The 15,574-nt window shown below is 39.8% G+C and overlaps 1 protein-coding gene across 3 annotated transcripts in view; it reads right to left on the minus strand.

Annotated features, from left to right (window-relative positions):
• mphosph9 (M-phase phosphoprotein 9) overlaps window positions 1-15,574 on the minus strand; it is a 36,265-nt gene that overhangs the window by 5,649 nt on the left and 15,042 nt on the right. For 2 of the 3 annotated variants that reach the window (XM_033647092.2, XM_033647091.2), the window contains exons 12-21: window positions 15,171-15,258; window positions 13,203-13,418; window positions 12,674-12,721; window positions 12,479-12,543; window positions 8,990-9,091; window positions 7,446-7,679; window positions 7,169-7,356; window positions 3,067-3,345; window positions 2,324-2,444; window positions 1,851-1,942 (exon numbers count right to left, since the gene is read on the minus strand). In XM_033647092.2, the coding sequence (XP_033502983.2) occupies window positions 1,851-1,942; window positions 2,324-2,444; window positions 3,067-3,345; window positions 7,169-7,356; window positions 7,446-7,679; window positions 8,990-9,091; window positions 12,479-12,543; window positions 12,674-12,721; window positions 13,203-13,418; window positions 15,171-15,258 (1,433 nt within the window). The remainder of the gene's footprint in view (window positions 1-1,850; window positions 1,943-2,323; window positions 2,445-3,066; window positions 3,346-7,168; window positions 7,357-7,445; window positions 7,680-8,989; window positions 9,092-12,478; window positions 12,544-12,673; window positions 12,722-13,202; window positions 13,419-15,170; window positions 15,259-15,574) is intronic. The other variant, XM_033647093.2, reaches the window with a different exon arrangement.

Here is a 15,574-nt window from a genome sequence, read left to right on the forward strand (position 1 = left end):
TCTTAAAGTAATGATGGCCACTCGTTTTTCTTTAGTTAGCTGATTGGTTCTTGCCATAATATGAATTTTAACAGTTGTCCAATAGGGCTGTCGGCTGTGTATTAACCTGACTTCTGCACAACACAACTGATGGTCCCAACCCCATTGATAAAGCAAGAAATTCCACTAATTAACCCTGATAAGGCACACCTGTGAAGTGGAAACCATTTCAGGTGACTACCTCTTGAAGCTCATGGAGAGAATGCCAAGAGTGTGCAAAGCAGTAATCAGAGCAAAGGGTGGCTATTTTGAAGAAACTAGAATATAAAACATGTTTTCAGTTATTTCACCTTTTTTTGTTAAGTACATAACTCCACATGTGTTCATTCATAGTTTTGATGCCTTCAGTGAGAATCTACAATGTAAATAGTCATGAAAATAAAGAAAACGCATTGAATGAGAAGGTGTGTCCAAACTTTTGGCCTGTACTGTATGTAGATGAAAGGGGGGCAAAATATTAGAAACACCTTTGGATAAAGCAGTTTGTTCACCATGGAGTCGTGCAAGAATAAGAGTTTTCTTCATGAATTCAAGGTAACACAGGGTGAAGAACTGATATTTATACCATGGTCTGGGTGAATACTCAATTCTGATTGGCTGCAGGGTGTCCGTTAAAAGGTGTTATAGGACAGCTAAAAAGACGTTCCGGTCAAATTGCCTGATGACAGGTTCTAAATTATTGCGCTGGCTTAACTGCTAGTTTGTAACTATAGCAACGGAGACTCAGAGCAGAGGCAATGGATTACAACGGGCATCATGAGTGATTTTATCGTTTCATTTAATTTATTTGGTGAATTTGATAAATTTGATGACTGGGATGCAGAAGAAGAGAGGATAGAGAATGAAAAGAAAAGGAAGAAACGGCACAAGGAGGTGACACCAGAAGAATTAAATAATTTAGAAGATGAGACACCTGGAAACTCGTCAGATCATGACCAGGCATCGGTGTGAGAGCAGCCTGCAGGCTTACTGGGCTCCGTCAGCGCAGGAGAGACAAGACTGGAGCAACATGTTGTCGTCTCCAAATGTCCCAACAAGCAGTGCTCAATCTGTCAATCTCCGTCCTTCAAATGCCACTATGATGGACATACCCATATCACTTTAAAATGTCACTATTAATGGTAATGTAGCATTTAATTTTAAATAGAAAACAATCGTTAATTTGTTAATGTGTTTATATGATTTAATCTCGACTACTATATGCTCATGAATTATTTATTGCAATTTAAAACGATTTTGACTAGCCTACTATTTGGATGATGATTATTTGAAACAAATTTTCTTGGGCCTATAAATGAACGCCAATGAATCATGAAAGTAATATCTCAAGGTTTTTTTGCACGTCATCCTCTGACCACCAGTATCTGTAACACACGAGCAGTAAGAAGTGCACTGGCTTTCTGAAATAATCATCTTCTGAATAATATCACGTAACGTTTAGCCATCATCTCACTTCCCTTCACTGATCAGAGTCGCTATGCTCTCTATGCTGCGGCCACAGCGGGTTTCCATGGCAACACCTGTGAACTACAGAGATTAAATAGTCCGCTCAGCTGTGGCTTGTGAAAAACTCTTGATTTTAACTGTAAAACACATTAAAGCATAAATAATTGATTAAATATTCATTTCTTTGGTAAGTGACCATGGTATAAGCGGGTTAATGTCCTTCGAGGTGTCCATTATCAGGAATTAATGGACTTCGCGGAAGCAACTGTCCAACGCAAGCCTCCTGCGTCGTCCATTAATTCCTGATAATGGACACCTCGTCGGGCATTAACCCTTACACATTTGTTAGAGCTTGAATATCTTACCATCTTCTCTGTCTGCGGACGTAAAGTGGAGTTTCTTCCGGGGACTGCTGCTGTGGAACGAATGACGCCTCTGGTCAACTTGTCCATCGATCCTGTAGACAGACAAAATGTGATTTTGTAAACCATTTTCTCCAACGTAATGTAGATAAAGCTGCAGTTCTGCCTCGCTGTGCTGTTTATAGTTCAGTTCATGCTTAGACTGAATTTTAACAAGCTAGGAGAAGAGAAGCTACTTACTTTTTCTAGGATCCTGGTTGCAGCCAAAGCAGCTGGAGGGATAGTTATACTTCAGACAGAGCCAGGCTAACTGTTCCCCCTGCTTCCAGTCTTTATGCTAAGCTAAGCTAATTGTCTCCTGACTAACTCCATGCTCACTGCACAGACATGAGAGTGGTATCCATCTTCTCGTCTAACTCTCGTAAACAAAGCGATTAAGTCCCTTGGTGTGGAATTATTCCTCGTGTGTCGCTCACCTTTTGTGCAGGTGTTCCTCTCTGGGCATCATGTGACCAAAAGCGGTGGAGTAGTTCTCAGTGGGGCAGCGTTTCGGACTGGACTTTGCAGACATGGGCATGATTAAAGTTCCTCTCTTTGCTGGATGGAAGAGAATAGAACATCATTAATTAAAACTTTAATACACTGAGGCAACATTAATTAAAAACTACATTCTCCAGAGAGTTACAGTGATGTAGAAATATATAATCATCTTGCTTTTATTAAAAGGTTAAGAAGTTATTGGGTTGGGTTAAATTATTTACAGTCTAAGTCTCTCTATATAAATATATATAGTGGATTTTTTGCTAAGTATGAATCACAACTTGATGCCGTGGAGTTAGTTGGCTAAGAGTTTACTAATATCATTATATGAAAATCTGTGGCGCCGTCTGTGTGTATCGTTCGTCATTAATTTTCAATTCTTGTGTTTCGTCTGTCCAAAATGTAAAGAAGAAACATGTCACAGATCTGACAGCACATCTGCAGTTGGTTTCAATCAGCTTTGTTCATCCAGTAAAAAAGGCCTTTAATTAATTTACAGAGAAGTAGAGTTATGGTTCATGTACACAGCATCTGGCTCTGTCACAACTGCCAATGATGACATGCTGCCATTTTACTTCTGAAACGTTTACAGTTCACATTGAAACCATGACTGAGCCAAACACCATGTACATTAAAGACTTGGTCGACAGGTGAGTGTGTGTAGCCAGTGAGGACATACTGGGTGTCGTGGTGGGTCTGTTTCGATGTTCTGGAGGAGGCAGTGAGGAGGATCTGTGGCCCTCTGGAGACAGACTCCTCTGAGCTCTCAGCAGAGCTGCAGCTTTTTTCACCCCTCCTCCTCCTCCTCCTCCTCCTCCTCCTCCTCGCTCAGCTCGTGCCATGACGACTCCTCCATGTTTAACCGCCTCCCTGTCCGCCTGCAGCCCTGCTCGCTCCTGAATCACCTCTTTGTGTTTCCGCTCCACAAACCCGACCGTGGTCCTCTGATTGCCGACCCCTGCAGAGAGAAAGCACACGGACGTGATGAGGTCCAGCTCAGAAACGTGCAGCACATGGACAGAATCAGGATCAAGTCCTTGTGTGTGCTGTATAAAAAAAAAAAAATCACAAAGATTTTAGTAATCAGGGTGTTTGATCAGCCTATAATTACAATCAGACAATAACTGATTTTCTGTTGATCCTGTGATGCTTTATTATTTAATCCCAATTCATCAAAACAATACAAACAATAAAGAAAAGAAAAATAGAATTAGACCAATCAGAGCCTGTCAGTTGTAAGGACTTCACTATTTTTCTTTGTCTTATGCGATAATAATTTTAATTTCTTTTACGTTTTGACTGTTAGTCGGTCGTTACTGTCGTTGTCTCTTTTTAAACGTAACTGTTCCCTCAGTTAGACCAAGAAACATGTCAGACTTTGCTGTGATTGACAAATGTAGAATAAGTCCTGATTGGAACTTCACAAAAGTCACACACTGTGAAACTGATTGCAGCCGTTGTTCCCTTCTTCTCCTGCTGGTGCTGCAGGGAACAGTCGGTCACTTCCCCCCTCTTTGAACGACCTCCATGACACCCAGGCGGTTTCATTTCAGTGGCCTCAGTGGCAAATACTTTTGTTCAAAGGGTAAATTCAGCGTTTTTCAACCTGAACCCTACTTCCAATGTTTTTGGTGCTAAGTGACTAATGCGAACAGTTTTTAAAAATTGGTCCAGTATTGAGAGAGAGCTGCAGCCAGCAGCAGAGAAACAGGCTGCAATGTACCCACGTGGAGTAGGTTCACCCCGTCAATTTACGTCCAATAAAAGTGTTTGTTGTTGCCTCTAATAGGCTCAGATTGTTATTTTGAGGACACTACAGAGAAATTATTTTTTTTAACCTCTAACTGTTTTTTGGTCTGTTACGTGTCAAAGTCTCGCTAACGAGAAGTCTCGTTCTGAAAACTCATGAGAGGTGACTTGTGGACACATTGGTGAGAGCTGGAGACAGGAGTGCCAGAAATAGTCTGTGGTGTTTGAGTACAAAAGGCATATCTTAACCTGGTAAGACCACTCTGATGATGTGAGCTCAACACTCTCTTGCTCTCTCCATCAGTCTGGACTTGGGACCACCCCAAACACTTTCAGTGGGCGAGAGTACTCGTCTTGACAGACAAACTCCTTCAGCCAATTGGTGTAACTAACACCAGGGAACATCTACTTCTTCACCAACAGAGCCAGTTGATAAAATCAAGCTTTTGCCAAATCCAGTGGAAAGAACAAGGAAACCGTCTTTTCCTCAAAGAAACTCCAAGGGTGCAGAGTTAAGATAATTTTTTCCAGCTTTTTGCCTTTAACCGACAGGACAGTTAAGTGTGAAGGGGGTAGAGAGAGAGGGGGCGGGGAATGACATGCAGCAAAGGGCTGCAAGCCACAATCGAACTTGGGCCGCTGCAGCGAGGACACAGCCGCTGTAAACGGGGCACCTGCTCTAACCACTAAGCCACCGACGCCCCTGGGTGTATACTCTTGTTCTTGTTAAATTGTTGTTATTGGCTCTATTTCTACAATAACTTCACTTATTGCTGTGTTTATTCAGCTAACATTAGAGTTAGCGCTTGTTGCGTCAGAAGCCGCCATTTCTGCTCTGCAAGCTGCAGCCTGCACTTTACATCAGCAACTACAACGCAGTCCCTGGCTGGTAAAACAAAGCAAAAATAGGACACAGGAGAGAAACTAAACTCCAAACCACAGAGATTCAGTTAGAAGCCACAGACGTACTGAGAGCTGAACACACAGAGGGCCGAATTCACAAAAGGATTGCGTGGGTTTTGCGGCCGCTAAACCGGTAAAAATGGAGCAAACAGATACCGTCTAATTCACAAAGCACGCGCAGAGGGTGAAATGGTGTTATTTGCGTGTATTTAAATGAGGTAATATGCATATATTTGGCGCAAAAATCGTCCCTTTCTATGCAAATGAGCCTCATTGATAAACAATGTCTAATTCACTAACACCAGCGCTAACAGCCACACGCAGTTTGAGTGAAGTAAATAACGTCTTTAGAAAGCTGGTGCAAACTGGGCGCTCCTCTGTGGAAACCTCTCGCCCAGACTTTCCAGTGATCGTGGCAGCAGCGATCGTCTGTTAAATCAGTCTGTAAATAATACTTTGACATTATTATTATAATCATTATTACTTTAATGGCATCCGAAGATACTGATGCGTTGAACAGGTGACAGTCTGCCGTCGTTCTCAAAACGCACTTCTGTCACGCACTTCAAAAGCAACTTTCAATAATTTATTTTACGAAACAGGGGAAACAAACGTGAACAAAAACGGTTCCATAATTCATATTAAATTCAAAAGATAACGAAAAAACAGCTACAAGTGAGAGGAAATAGTGATAAAGTGGTCAAACTTGGTCAAATCCACAGCCTCAACCCATCCGACACTGTTAGACTGACTCACCAGCAGACATCACTATGAGGGTATACAGTATTCAGTACTTTGCCAAACACTTACCATGCCATGCCATGGGGCTTATTGCCATCAGGGGGAAATCAGGGGCAAACTGCACTCAGCTGCCAAACTTTGTGGCCGTGTTTGCGCTGGTATATCATTAGCGCAATATCCTTTGTTAACAGGACGTTAAGACGGAGCAAACTGCGGGTGCAAGTGAAGTGCAATTCAAGGTGCTATCAGCGGCCGCAGTTCATTCTTTGTGAATTCGGCCCAGAGACTTTTAAAGACACCTTTCTCTCTGGTCTCCTGCAGACAGTGGGGAGGAGAGTCTCACAACTTTTTTTTAGGAAGAAGTGGGGTTGTTGGGGGTTGGCTGCAGTGGGCGAAACGCCACCGCTACCTGCTTGAGGACGGCTTTTGGACCTACTCCTGAGAGGGTCCATCTCTAGTGCAGCTCGGCACATCTAAACTAAGCCACCGACGCCCCAATATTACGCTAATCTAAATGGACACAAAACAGAAGGCAACAAACAAAAGGTACGGAATAACCTTTCACTTCTCTGTGGTGTCTTTTCCACTCATAAAAACAATCTGAGCCTCTCAGTGCCAAATTGACGGGGTGTACCTGCTCCAGGTGGTCACACTGCAGCCTGTTTTGCTGCTGTCAGCTGCAGCGCTCTCTCTCAACACTGGACTAACTTAAAAAAAATGTTGCTCCCATTCGTCACTCAGACACTAAAACATTGGAATATACAGTCCAGGTTGAAAAATACCAGCGTTCACTTTTAATTTTCATCTAAATTCTTGTCTCAAAACGTTTGCAAAAAACTGCAAACTTAAACTTTGGGTTCTAACCAAAAGTTGGCTGAAATAAAGAACTTAAAAATCAATACTTGGGCAAAGAGGTGGTCAATATGTCCAAACGTGGAGGCAGACTGTGGATTGATTTTCTTTTTTTTTTTTAATATATATATTCTGGTGGTTTAAATGAGGGTTTTTCCTTGATATGTTTTTGGTGAAGTTTCTGGGGCAAACTTTTTTATTGATTGTGAATTTTCTTGTGCTGCTATTGTAAAAGTTTGAACAGCTTCTCCTGAACTCACTGGTTGTTTTATTAATTAGTCTTATGTAGTAAAGTCTGATGAAAAGGAGGGGCTCGGTCCAAAGCATCAGTGAGTTAATTCATATTTCCTGCATAAGTCACGGTGTGCAGACTTCGGGAAAGTTGTTTGTTCAAATTGGGATTTCTTTTACAGAATGTTGGCGTATTATTTCAAGTGTTTTGTTATCTCATTGTTACATGTTCACGTAAAAAGTTGGAGGAAAGAAGATGAGACATGAGTTTTAAGCATTAACCAGTGAGTGAGTGTGAGTCATACTGTGGGTGGTGGGGCTGTTCTTACAGGGGGCCCGGCTCTCTGTGGCTCTGGTCTCCTCCAGCTCTATCAGGGCCCTCATCATGGGCGTCAGGGAACATGACCCGTCTCTACGAGCGGCCTCCCGCTGGCTCTGCTCCTGGTGCCTGTGCTGAGGCAGAGACTGTTCACACTCTGGTGGAGACGCACACCTGCAGAGCAGAACAGGATCTCGGTTAAGTCACCTGAAATCTTCACTAAGTTTGGTTAAGTAAACATCAACAACAACAAAAAGACGTACCTCCAGCTCCCACCAGCTGAAGACGTGTCCACAGAGCTCCCAGTTCCTGATGACTTATCATTTGATGGATACTGGGACTTCTTGTGGAGACTCGACTGGTTGGTTTGAGGGAATGGGGATTTTCTGCCGCTGCTCAGCTGGTCAGATGGAGGACAAGGGGACTTCCTGCGGGTGACGTCAGGCTCTACTTTGCCTTTACTGGGCGACAGCAGCAGGTCGGGATGGTGGAAAAGACTGTGGACGTGTTAAGAGCAGATCTACATTTGAGCATCCATTTCTGCAGTCAAAATAAATAGTTAATAGTTGTTTTTTTTTTAATTTTACGATCAGTGGCTGGAGAACGAGTTTGTAGCCTTCATGTCGTGCAGACAGCGTGTTGTTAGTAGTATTTAAGAATAAAGACCACACCAGAATTAACAGACACAGTGACATATGCAAGAAGAATCAAAAACATATAAATGTCTCAACAAGCCATACCAAAAAATAAGAATAAAATTAAAAAATAAATGTAGGCATTGATTAACTGATAAAATGTGACATAAATTCATATTTCAGTGTTACTTTGCTTCTTAATTTATTTATCTTTGTTTTAATTCCCCTATTAATATATAATAATAATAGAGGAAAATAAGTAAATAATACATGAATAAGTAAGTTCGGGAAAATTAATAAGAGGACAAACAGAAGGGGGAAATAATACATAATATATAAATAAATAAATAAATTTAAATACAAATTTAAGAAAAATGTAAAAATAAATGTAAAAAAATAAATAAATAAATGCAAAAATAAATCAATTAAAAAATTAATAAAAATAAATAGAAAATTTTATACGATAGTAAATAACTTGGGGAATCAATATAACGCTAAATAAATAAATAAAGGAGAAAATTATAACAGAAATATTAACTTATCTCACATTTCATTTCATCAAAATAAATGTCTTCATTTATTTTTTTAAAATATTTTATAAATTAAATAGCATATTAATTTATTTGTCAAGTCTTCTATATATGTATTTATTTTTGATTTTGGCAGCCTCCATTCTCCATAGTTTAATGTGCTGTAGCTGAACAGCTAATTAGCTATCTAGCCTACAAAACGGCGTCAGCAGAGCACTTTTCCCCTGTGAGTGTTTAATTGGTTTAGGAAAAGACATGTGTTCATGTTTGTTCGTCAGATAAGAAGGAAACTGTAGCAGGGAAGCTTGTGTGCTTTGTTGTTCAAAGTCTGTGGATCTTGTGTTGTGTAGCTGATGGCTGCTGCTGCCTGGCTGTTAGTCAGTTTTAAACATCTGCCTGTGATAAAACAGTGACTTTAAACAGGTTTCCAACGGAATAATAAGAAACTGTGGGAGCAATCATTAAACTACAAAATATTAAATATTAGTTTCTTCATTCTTGTACCTGATTTCTTTTTTTCTTTTTTACTCAAAGGAGAACACAGGATATGTGATGTACAGATTAGACACTGTATGTATCTAACATGCATAAGCCACAAATATAATCAGCCTATAACACCTAGTGTAGATATGAGATGCTTACCCAGCCCCGGAAGGTTGTGTGTTACTGTGGGAAGAATAACGCGCCCTGGCCTGGTTCTCGTGCTCCAGCTGCTTCACCTGAGACTCCAGTTTGGAGATTATTCTGAGGGGGACAGACAGAGATGACACATGGCCACATGATTTACAGCTACAGAGAGACAGGTGACTTAATGTTCTTTATATACGTGGTAGTCAAAAAGATGAACTAATTCAACATAATGTAAGAATTATAGAGACACAAACAAAGAAATGAAAAGTGACACAGCAGGGATGTACCTAATGTAGCTTTCCAATATCCACATGGTGTTTTTGGCTGCAACTTCTGTGGTAGCTCACGCATTGTGCAGCACATTGTGCTTCCAACTGAAATTAAACGTGCTACATGAATACATTTTGGCTTGCTTGCTAATAAAGTAGCGACTGACTGCATGTGTGAGAAGTATCTGTCTCTGCATGACCTCATGTAAATTTTTATCTATTATTCTCACGATTTATGTGTAATTTTTTTTTCTTTGTCTTTCTTTTTAGGTTCAGTTTAGTCTGACATTAAAGTTTGTGCTGTAAAAATACAATATACAGGTATAAAAATACAGCACAGATCTGTGTGCTCAAATCATCCTGAGGTGTTCTCACTCATAAGTCAATGTTGCCTCACTGAAAACCTTCCTCTCTCTACAGAGGAGAAAAATGACCCCAAAGCTCCGCACTCTGTCTCCTGTGGATTATTATACCTTCCCTCTGCTGTCATGATCTGCCTCTAATTTGTGTCTCCTGTTTTAATGTGACAGGCCTTAGTGACAGTCCTTACACATCTCCTGCAGCGACTCTATCAGACCCTGAAGCTGGAAAGGTCTCACATACCTTACTGTGGTTTACATTCTGATGGTGTAACATTGACTCTGTGTTTGACTCTTTGACTGATAGAGAGCCTGGAAGGATCCTCATGTCACGTCCTAATTTGTGCATCCTTCCTGGATTGTGTCTGAGCTTTAAAGTCGGCTAAATGTAATACATTCTTATTGAAATGGATGCATATTCCGGTTTGCTTTAACGCTGCAGCCTCTCCTGGTTTCCCTCTTTATAAAAGGCCACCTTCAGTTTCGCAGACCTCTCCATCTACTCTTTATTCTTGGCTCTCCCTGCAGCTAATTTGTTTCTGTACTAAAGCCCTCCTATGACACACATATTGATGTTGTGCGAGCTGCGGCTTGCTATCTGTCCGTGAATCTGCTGAATCGACTGGACACACTTCATCAGAGCAGAGTCCATGGCGCTGTCTCTGCTGGTGCCAATTTGCAGGCAGAGCTGAGACTGCGATGGAAAGTTGCTGCATAGTGTCAGCTGATGGTGTTATCTACGTTCAGAGACCGTCATTAGGCTCTATTGATTAATCCTCTCTATCTTGATTGCCTGGCCGTCTACAAACCTTCACTGCAACTCTTTTACTAAACTGCTGGAGCCAGACGATGACGATAATAATAACCTCACTACAGCTGTGATGTCACATCTCTGCTACAAGCTCTTCTAGAGTAGTTTGTGTTCAATATCATTCTCATTTTTGAGAATTATCATCATAGTTAGGAAGATGTTGCAGAGGATGGCCGCTGTTTCTCAAGCTCCGGATTTTATTTTCTTGATTTTATTTTGGTTTTTCTAGATTTTTTCTTAAATTTTTCTTGATTTTCCTTTCTATTTTTGATTACATTTCTTTGATATTTCATTTTTTTGATTTTCTTTTCTTTGTCTGAGTTTCTTGTCTTTTTCTGATTATCTTCTTTTTTTGATTTTCTTTTCTGTTTCTTGTTTTCTTTTGCTGATTTTCTTTTTCTCGATTTTTTTTCTAGATTGCTTTTGTTTTTTGACTGTCTTCTTTTTTCTTCATTTTTTAAATTTTTCTTTCTTTTTTTAATTTAATTTTTTCTCGATTTTCTTGTTTTTTCTAGATTGTTTTTGTTTTTCTGACTTTTTCTTTTCTTGATTTTTTAAAATTTTCCTTTCTTTCTATTTTATTTTGTTTTTTCTTGATTTCCTTTTCTCTTTCTGATTATCTTTTCTTTTTCAATTTTCTTTTTTTCTGATTTTTTGCTGTTTCTTGAATTTATTTTTGCTGATTTTCTTTTTCTAATTTTTTTTTGTTTTTCTGATCTTTTCTTTTTTCTTGATTTTCTTTTCTTTTTCTTAATTTTCTTTTCTATTTTTGATTAAATTTTCTGTTTTTTTTTCTTGATTATCTTTTCTTTTTCTGATTTTACTTTTTTTTTATATCTTTTCTTTTTCTTATTTTCTCTTGATTTTCTTTTCTTGTCCCAATTTAACTTTCTTTTTCTTGGTCTTTTCACTTTCTGATTTTCTTTTGTTTTTCTTGTTTTTCTTTTACACATTTAATTAGTATTATTGAAGAGAGCCTGAGATCCAAAATTTTTATTCCCTACGACTGCTTCTATGTGACTGTTTTGTATATGATCATAGTAAAGAACTTGAACTTTCTTGCCGAGTGTCAGATGAGAAGATCGGGGGGGTGCAGTTTCCTTGGCACATGGGGGCTACGTCCTTGGCACGTGTCTTAAGTCGATCACTACCACGTTATTTTAATATTTTGCATCACATGCAAAAGTGAGCGTCTCCGACTTGTCAGCGCAGCGGTGTCAACAAGCGGGAGACATGTTGCTCCTCCTCACTTCAAGTCGCTGTCATTAACTTTTAACCTGCAAAGGCGGCAGTGCCGCAACATTGTAAGAATTTATGAAAGCCCTTGTGAACATTTCAGTAGTTACACATTAAAACAATATTTATTTGCAATTACTCTATTGAACGACCCCGAAGTGTGAGCAAACAGGCTGTGTCACTTCGGATCAAAGAGATGCGCCCTGTCACTGTCAGCGCAGGGCTGATAAGGCACCCTCCGCTGAGAAGAGAGAGGGGAGAGGAGAGGAGAGGAGAGGAGAGGAGAGGAGAGGAGGTGGATTGTAGGTCTGTTTGTAAACGGGGCTTCTCTGACAGTCATGCATTTCCCCCAAAAAACATCTCTTAATGCACAGTAGAGCACTGTTTTTTTTTTGTTGTTGTTTGTTTTTTTCCAAAATCGCCTTGATATCTAGCAAATCGCCTGGCAACCCTCCAATCGCCAATATACGATCTGATCGCTGATCGTCCTAGGCCTAGTGTATATCCTGAAATGTTTAACTATTTTAAAGTCTGTGACCTTCAGACAAGAGTGGGTATTAAAAATGTGATTTCATTGAGGGTCACAAAGAGCTAACAGGCGAACAGTTGCACTTTGTGACCTTTGATTGAGACACTTTTTTGGTAGATGTGCGTCATCAGATACCAGAGACACTACGACATATAATATTTAGGGGATAACAACAACTGTAAATGAGAGTTGGAAACAAACTAAAATAAAACACTGGACAGAAATTTGAATTTATAAAATTATCCAAACCTAATTGGCAGTTAGTGTCGTGTTACACTCGGCAATCAATCCACTCACCTCTTCAGGTCCAATATCTGATCATTTGCATCGACAAGCTTGTTCTCTGTTGACACCACGTTGTTCTGTAGATACACAGAGAGATGAAGGCATGTCAAGAAGAAAACTGATTCTGTTTGTCACTGCTGAAACGGTCTGACATGTTTCAATGATAATCAAATAATCAAACAGAACGTAATACATCAGATCCATTACCTTCAGGCCCTCGTGCTCCTTCAGCAGAGAGTCATATTCTCCGAGCAGCTGAGGAAACAAAACAACAGACACCTCAATCATCAACAACAACATTAGTGTTGACACAGAGTTATGTCAAATGGAATAAGGATGAACCGGTCATCTTTTTCTCTATCCTGACATGATGCCTAAGTGTGGGATATTTACCAACACAGAGCACTGATCTGACACCAGTGCTCTATATTTTCCTACTTTAACATCTGCAGTTCCTCTCTGTATGTTAATGCTTTGGGATTGTTAACACAAAGTTGTAACTGTAGCATGTCACTTCTTGACAAAGAGCACTGTGCTGCTGTGATTAACAAGCTCTCTGTTTCTTTGTTTACCTCACAAACCAAAACCAACCAGCTGAGCTAAACTGCTCTGTAGTGATTTTTTACTCTGGTTGCTTCAAGTATTTGTCAAGTAGCAAGGTTGCAGTGAAAAGGTGAACTTTAGATGTTATATAATATCCTGATTATATTCTGTCACACATCTCACTCAGACTCACATCTTGCAGCATCTTGTACTCCCTCTCCCTCTTCGCCTCACTCTCGTCGGCCTCCCTGCAGGCTTTCTCCACCGACTCCTCCAGCTGCCGTATGTGGGACTTCAAACGTGCTGCCGAGGCGTCCTTCTCTTTGCCCGAGCGTTTGCTTTCTTCTAGGCGCTGCTGCAACGATTTCACAGTAGCACCTGCTACGGCATACCGCTCCGGCCATTCTGCCTACCAACAGAAAGTCAGGGTAATATTAATGTTATGCATATGTTTGATAGATTAAAAGTGACTCGAGGAAAATGTCCTTGATGTGTCAGATTAAAAAGCAAAAGGAGACAAAATCTTTTTTTTTTTTTTTTTTTTTTTTTTTATGTAACGTCAAAGTTATAAAATATTAATCTGTCATCAGCAGGCTTTTCCCACTGGGTTAATTACAGGCAGATATCAGAGAGTTGGGTTTAAAGATTTAAAGGCCACTGTTCCGACCTGGATGTGAAGCAACTGCAGTCACATGACACATTGTTTGGGTTAAACATGAGCATGTTACAGTCCTGGAGGATTATTGATGTGCACCTCCTCCTGTACTGCCTTAATATGCACATTCAGCACATCCAATGCATCAAAACATTGTTTTCTAGTTGGAGCCGCGCCTCGTTTTCAAACTGTATGCTTTGACTAAAATGAACAATGACAGCAATATAGTCCACGATGAGCAGCGCTAAAATCAACCTGCGTAGTTGTCCCTCCATTGTGACATTAGAAAGTGTCACATTTATCTTGCAAGTGTACTCTTCTTCAACGTTTGCTTTACTTCCTGGACAATCAAGAGCAGCTTTCTCACACAAGGCATTTGATCTGGTCCTCTTGTAAATGCTGCCATGAGAACACCAACCAACTCTAGGCAATTATACAACTTTGGAACAACATGAGTCCCTGATTCAGACCAAAGGAGACCACTCTAGGGCTGACAGCAGCCTAATATTTTTGTAAATAACAAGATTTCCCTGCAAAAACTATAAATTTAAAAGAACAAATTACTTTCATCCCTACGGAGACATACACACAAGCATAACAGATGATGTTTGCTATATTAGGACATCATTGGGCTAGGGTTACAGTGATATACCAGTTTTGAGGTATACCGTGATATAAAAGTTGAAGGTAATCATACCGTGTACATTTGCTTATCTACAATATTAAAAAAGAAATGTAACTGGGCGGATAATCTCAACTTTATTTTAGTGTTTTTCTAAGGGGAGACTTTTTACACAAACTTCCATTAACAAACATGTTTCAAGTTTCTGTAATAAAATGTTTGTTCAACCAAAAATAACTGATCTGACTGATTATAAATTCTGTAATACCATGATACTGTGAGACCCCGATATTTTCTGACCTGGTTATTATACCATGAAAATCTCATACCGTTGCAACCCTACATGGGGCTCTGAGATTCATCACATACAGTGGATCTTTTACTCACTACTGTGCTTTATACTCAAAAGTGAATTGGCCTGCTTTATGTGCACGCTGCCTCAGGCACTGGTATGTTTTTACTTATAAACCTATAGTTGGTAATATTCCTACATACTTATCTTCCATTTTGAATATAAACTTTTTGAATCTTGTTGTGCCCAAAGTCAGAACTGAATTGGGTTAAAAAAAAGCTTTTATGTTCTCTGCACCTACAGCCTGGAACAATCTGTAAAATGATCTCAAGCTTCAACACATGGTGCCCTTGAATGAGTTTAAAACCTCGGTGACATCTACTGAGTCCAGGCTGTCAGTGTGCAACTGTTTTATCTAATCATTCTATATCACTCAAATCTATATGTAAATTTTATTTGTTGTTGAAACTCTGTTGCTGCTATTCTAGGCCAGGTCTCCCTTGCAAAAGAGATCTTTTATGTCAATGGAACAAACCTGATTAATTTAAGAATGAATAAATAAATAATATAAAAACAAATCTAGATAAGTTACCAGTTTTTTCTCCAGTAAGCCATTTGTTGCCTCTAGTTCTTGAATGCGACTGGTGGCCTCAGCCAGAGCTTTCTCCAGGTGCTTACACCTGTGGATAAACAATAATCACAACAGTACAGTGTTAGAAAACTAAATTACATGAACCAAAACTGAAGAACAATGTCATGCTGGGGAAAATGTCCTGCAGGACTCCATCTGTAAGTCTGCCTTCTCTCCAATATAATGGATCTAGATGTCACTCAGCTTGTGGAGCTCAAAGTGCCAAAAAATTCATTTGAAAAACTCAACATCAATGTCTCTGTCCAGAAATCATGACCTGGTTACTCAAGATAATCCACAGACCTTGTTGTGAGCAGTTTCATGTAGGAACTATTTTCTTTCTACTGAGCTACACCTGCCATCTG

This window comes from Epinephelus lanceolatus, chromosome 19 (assembly GCF_041903045.1).
Source record: "Epinephelus lanceolatus isolate andai-2023 chromosome 19, ASM4190304v1, whole genome shotgun sequence".
Taxonomy (NCBI): domain Eukaryota; kingdom Metazoa; phylum Chordata; class Actinopteri; order Perciformes; family Serranidae; genus Epinephelus; species Epinephelus lanceolatus.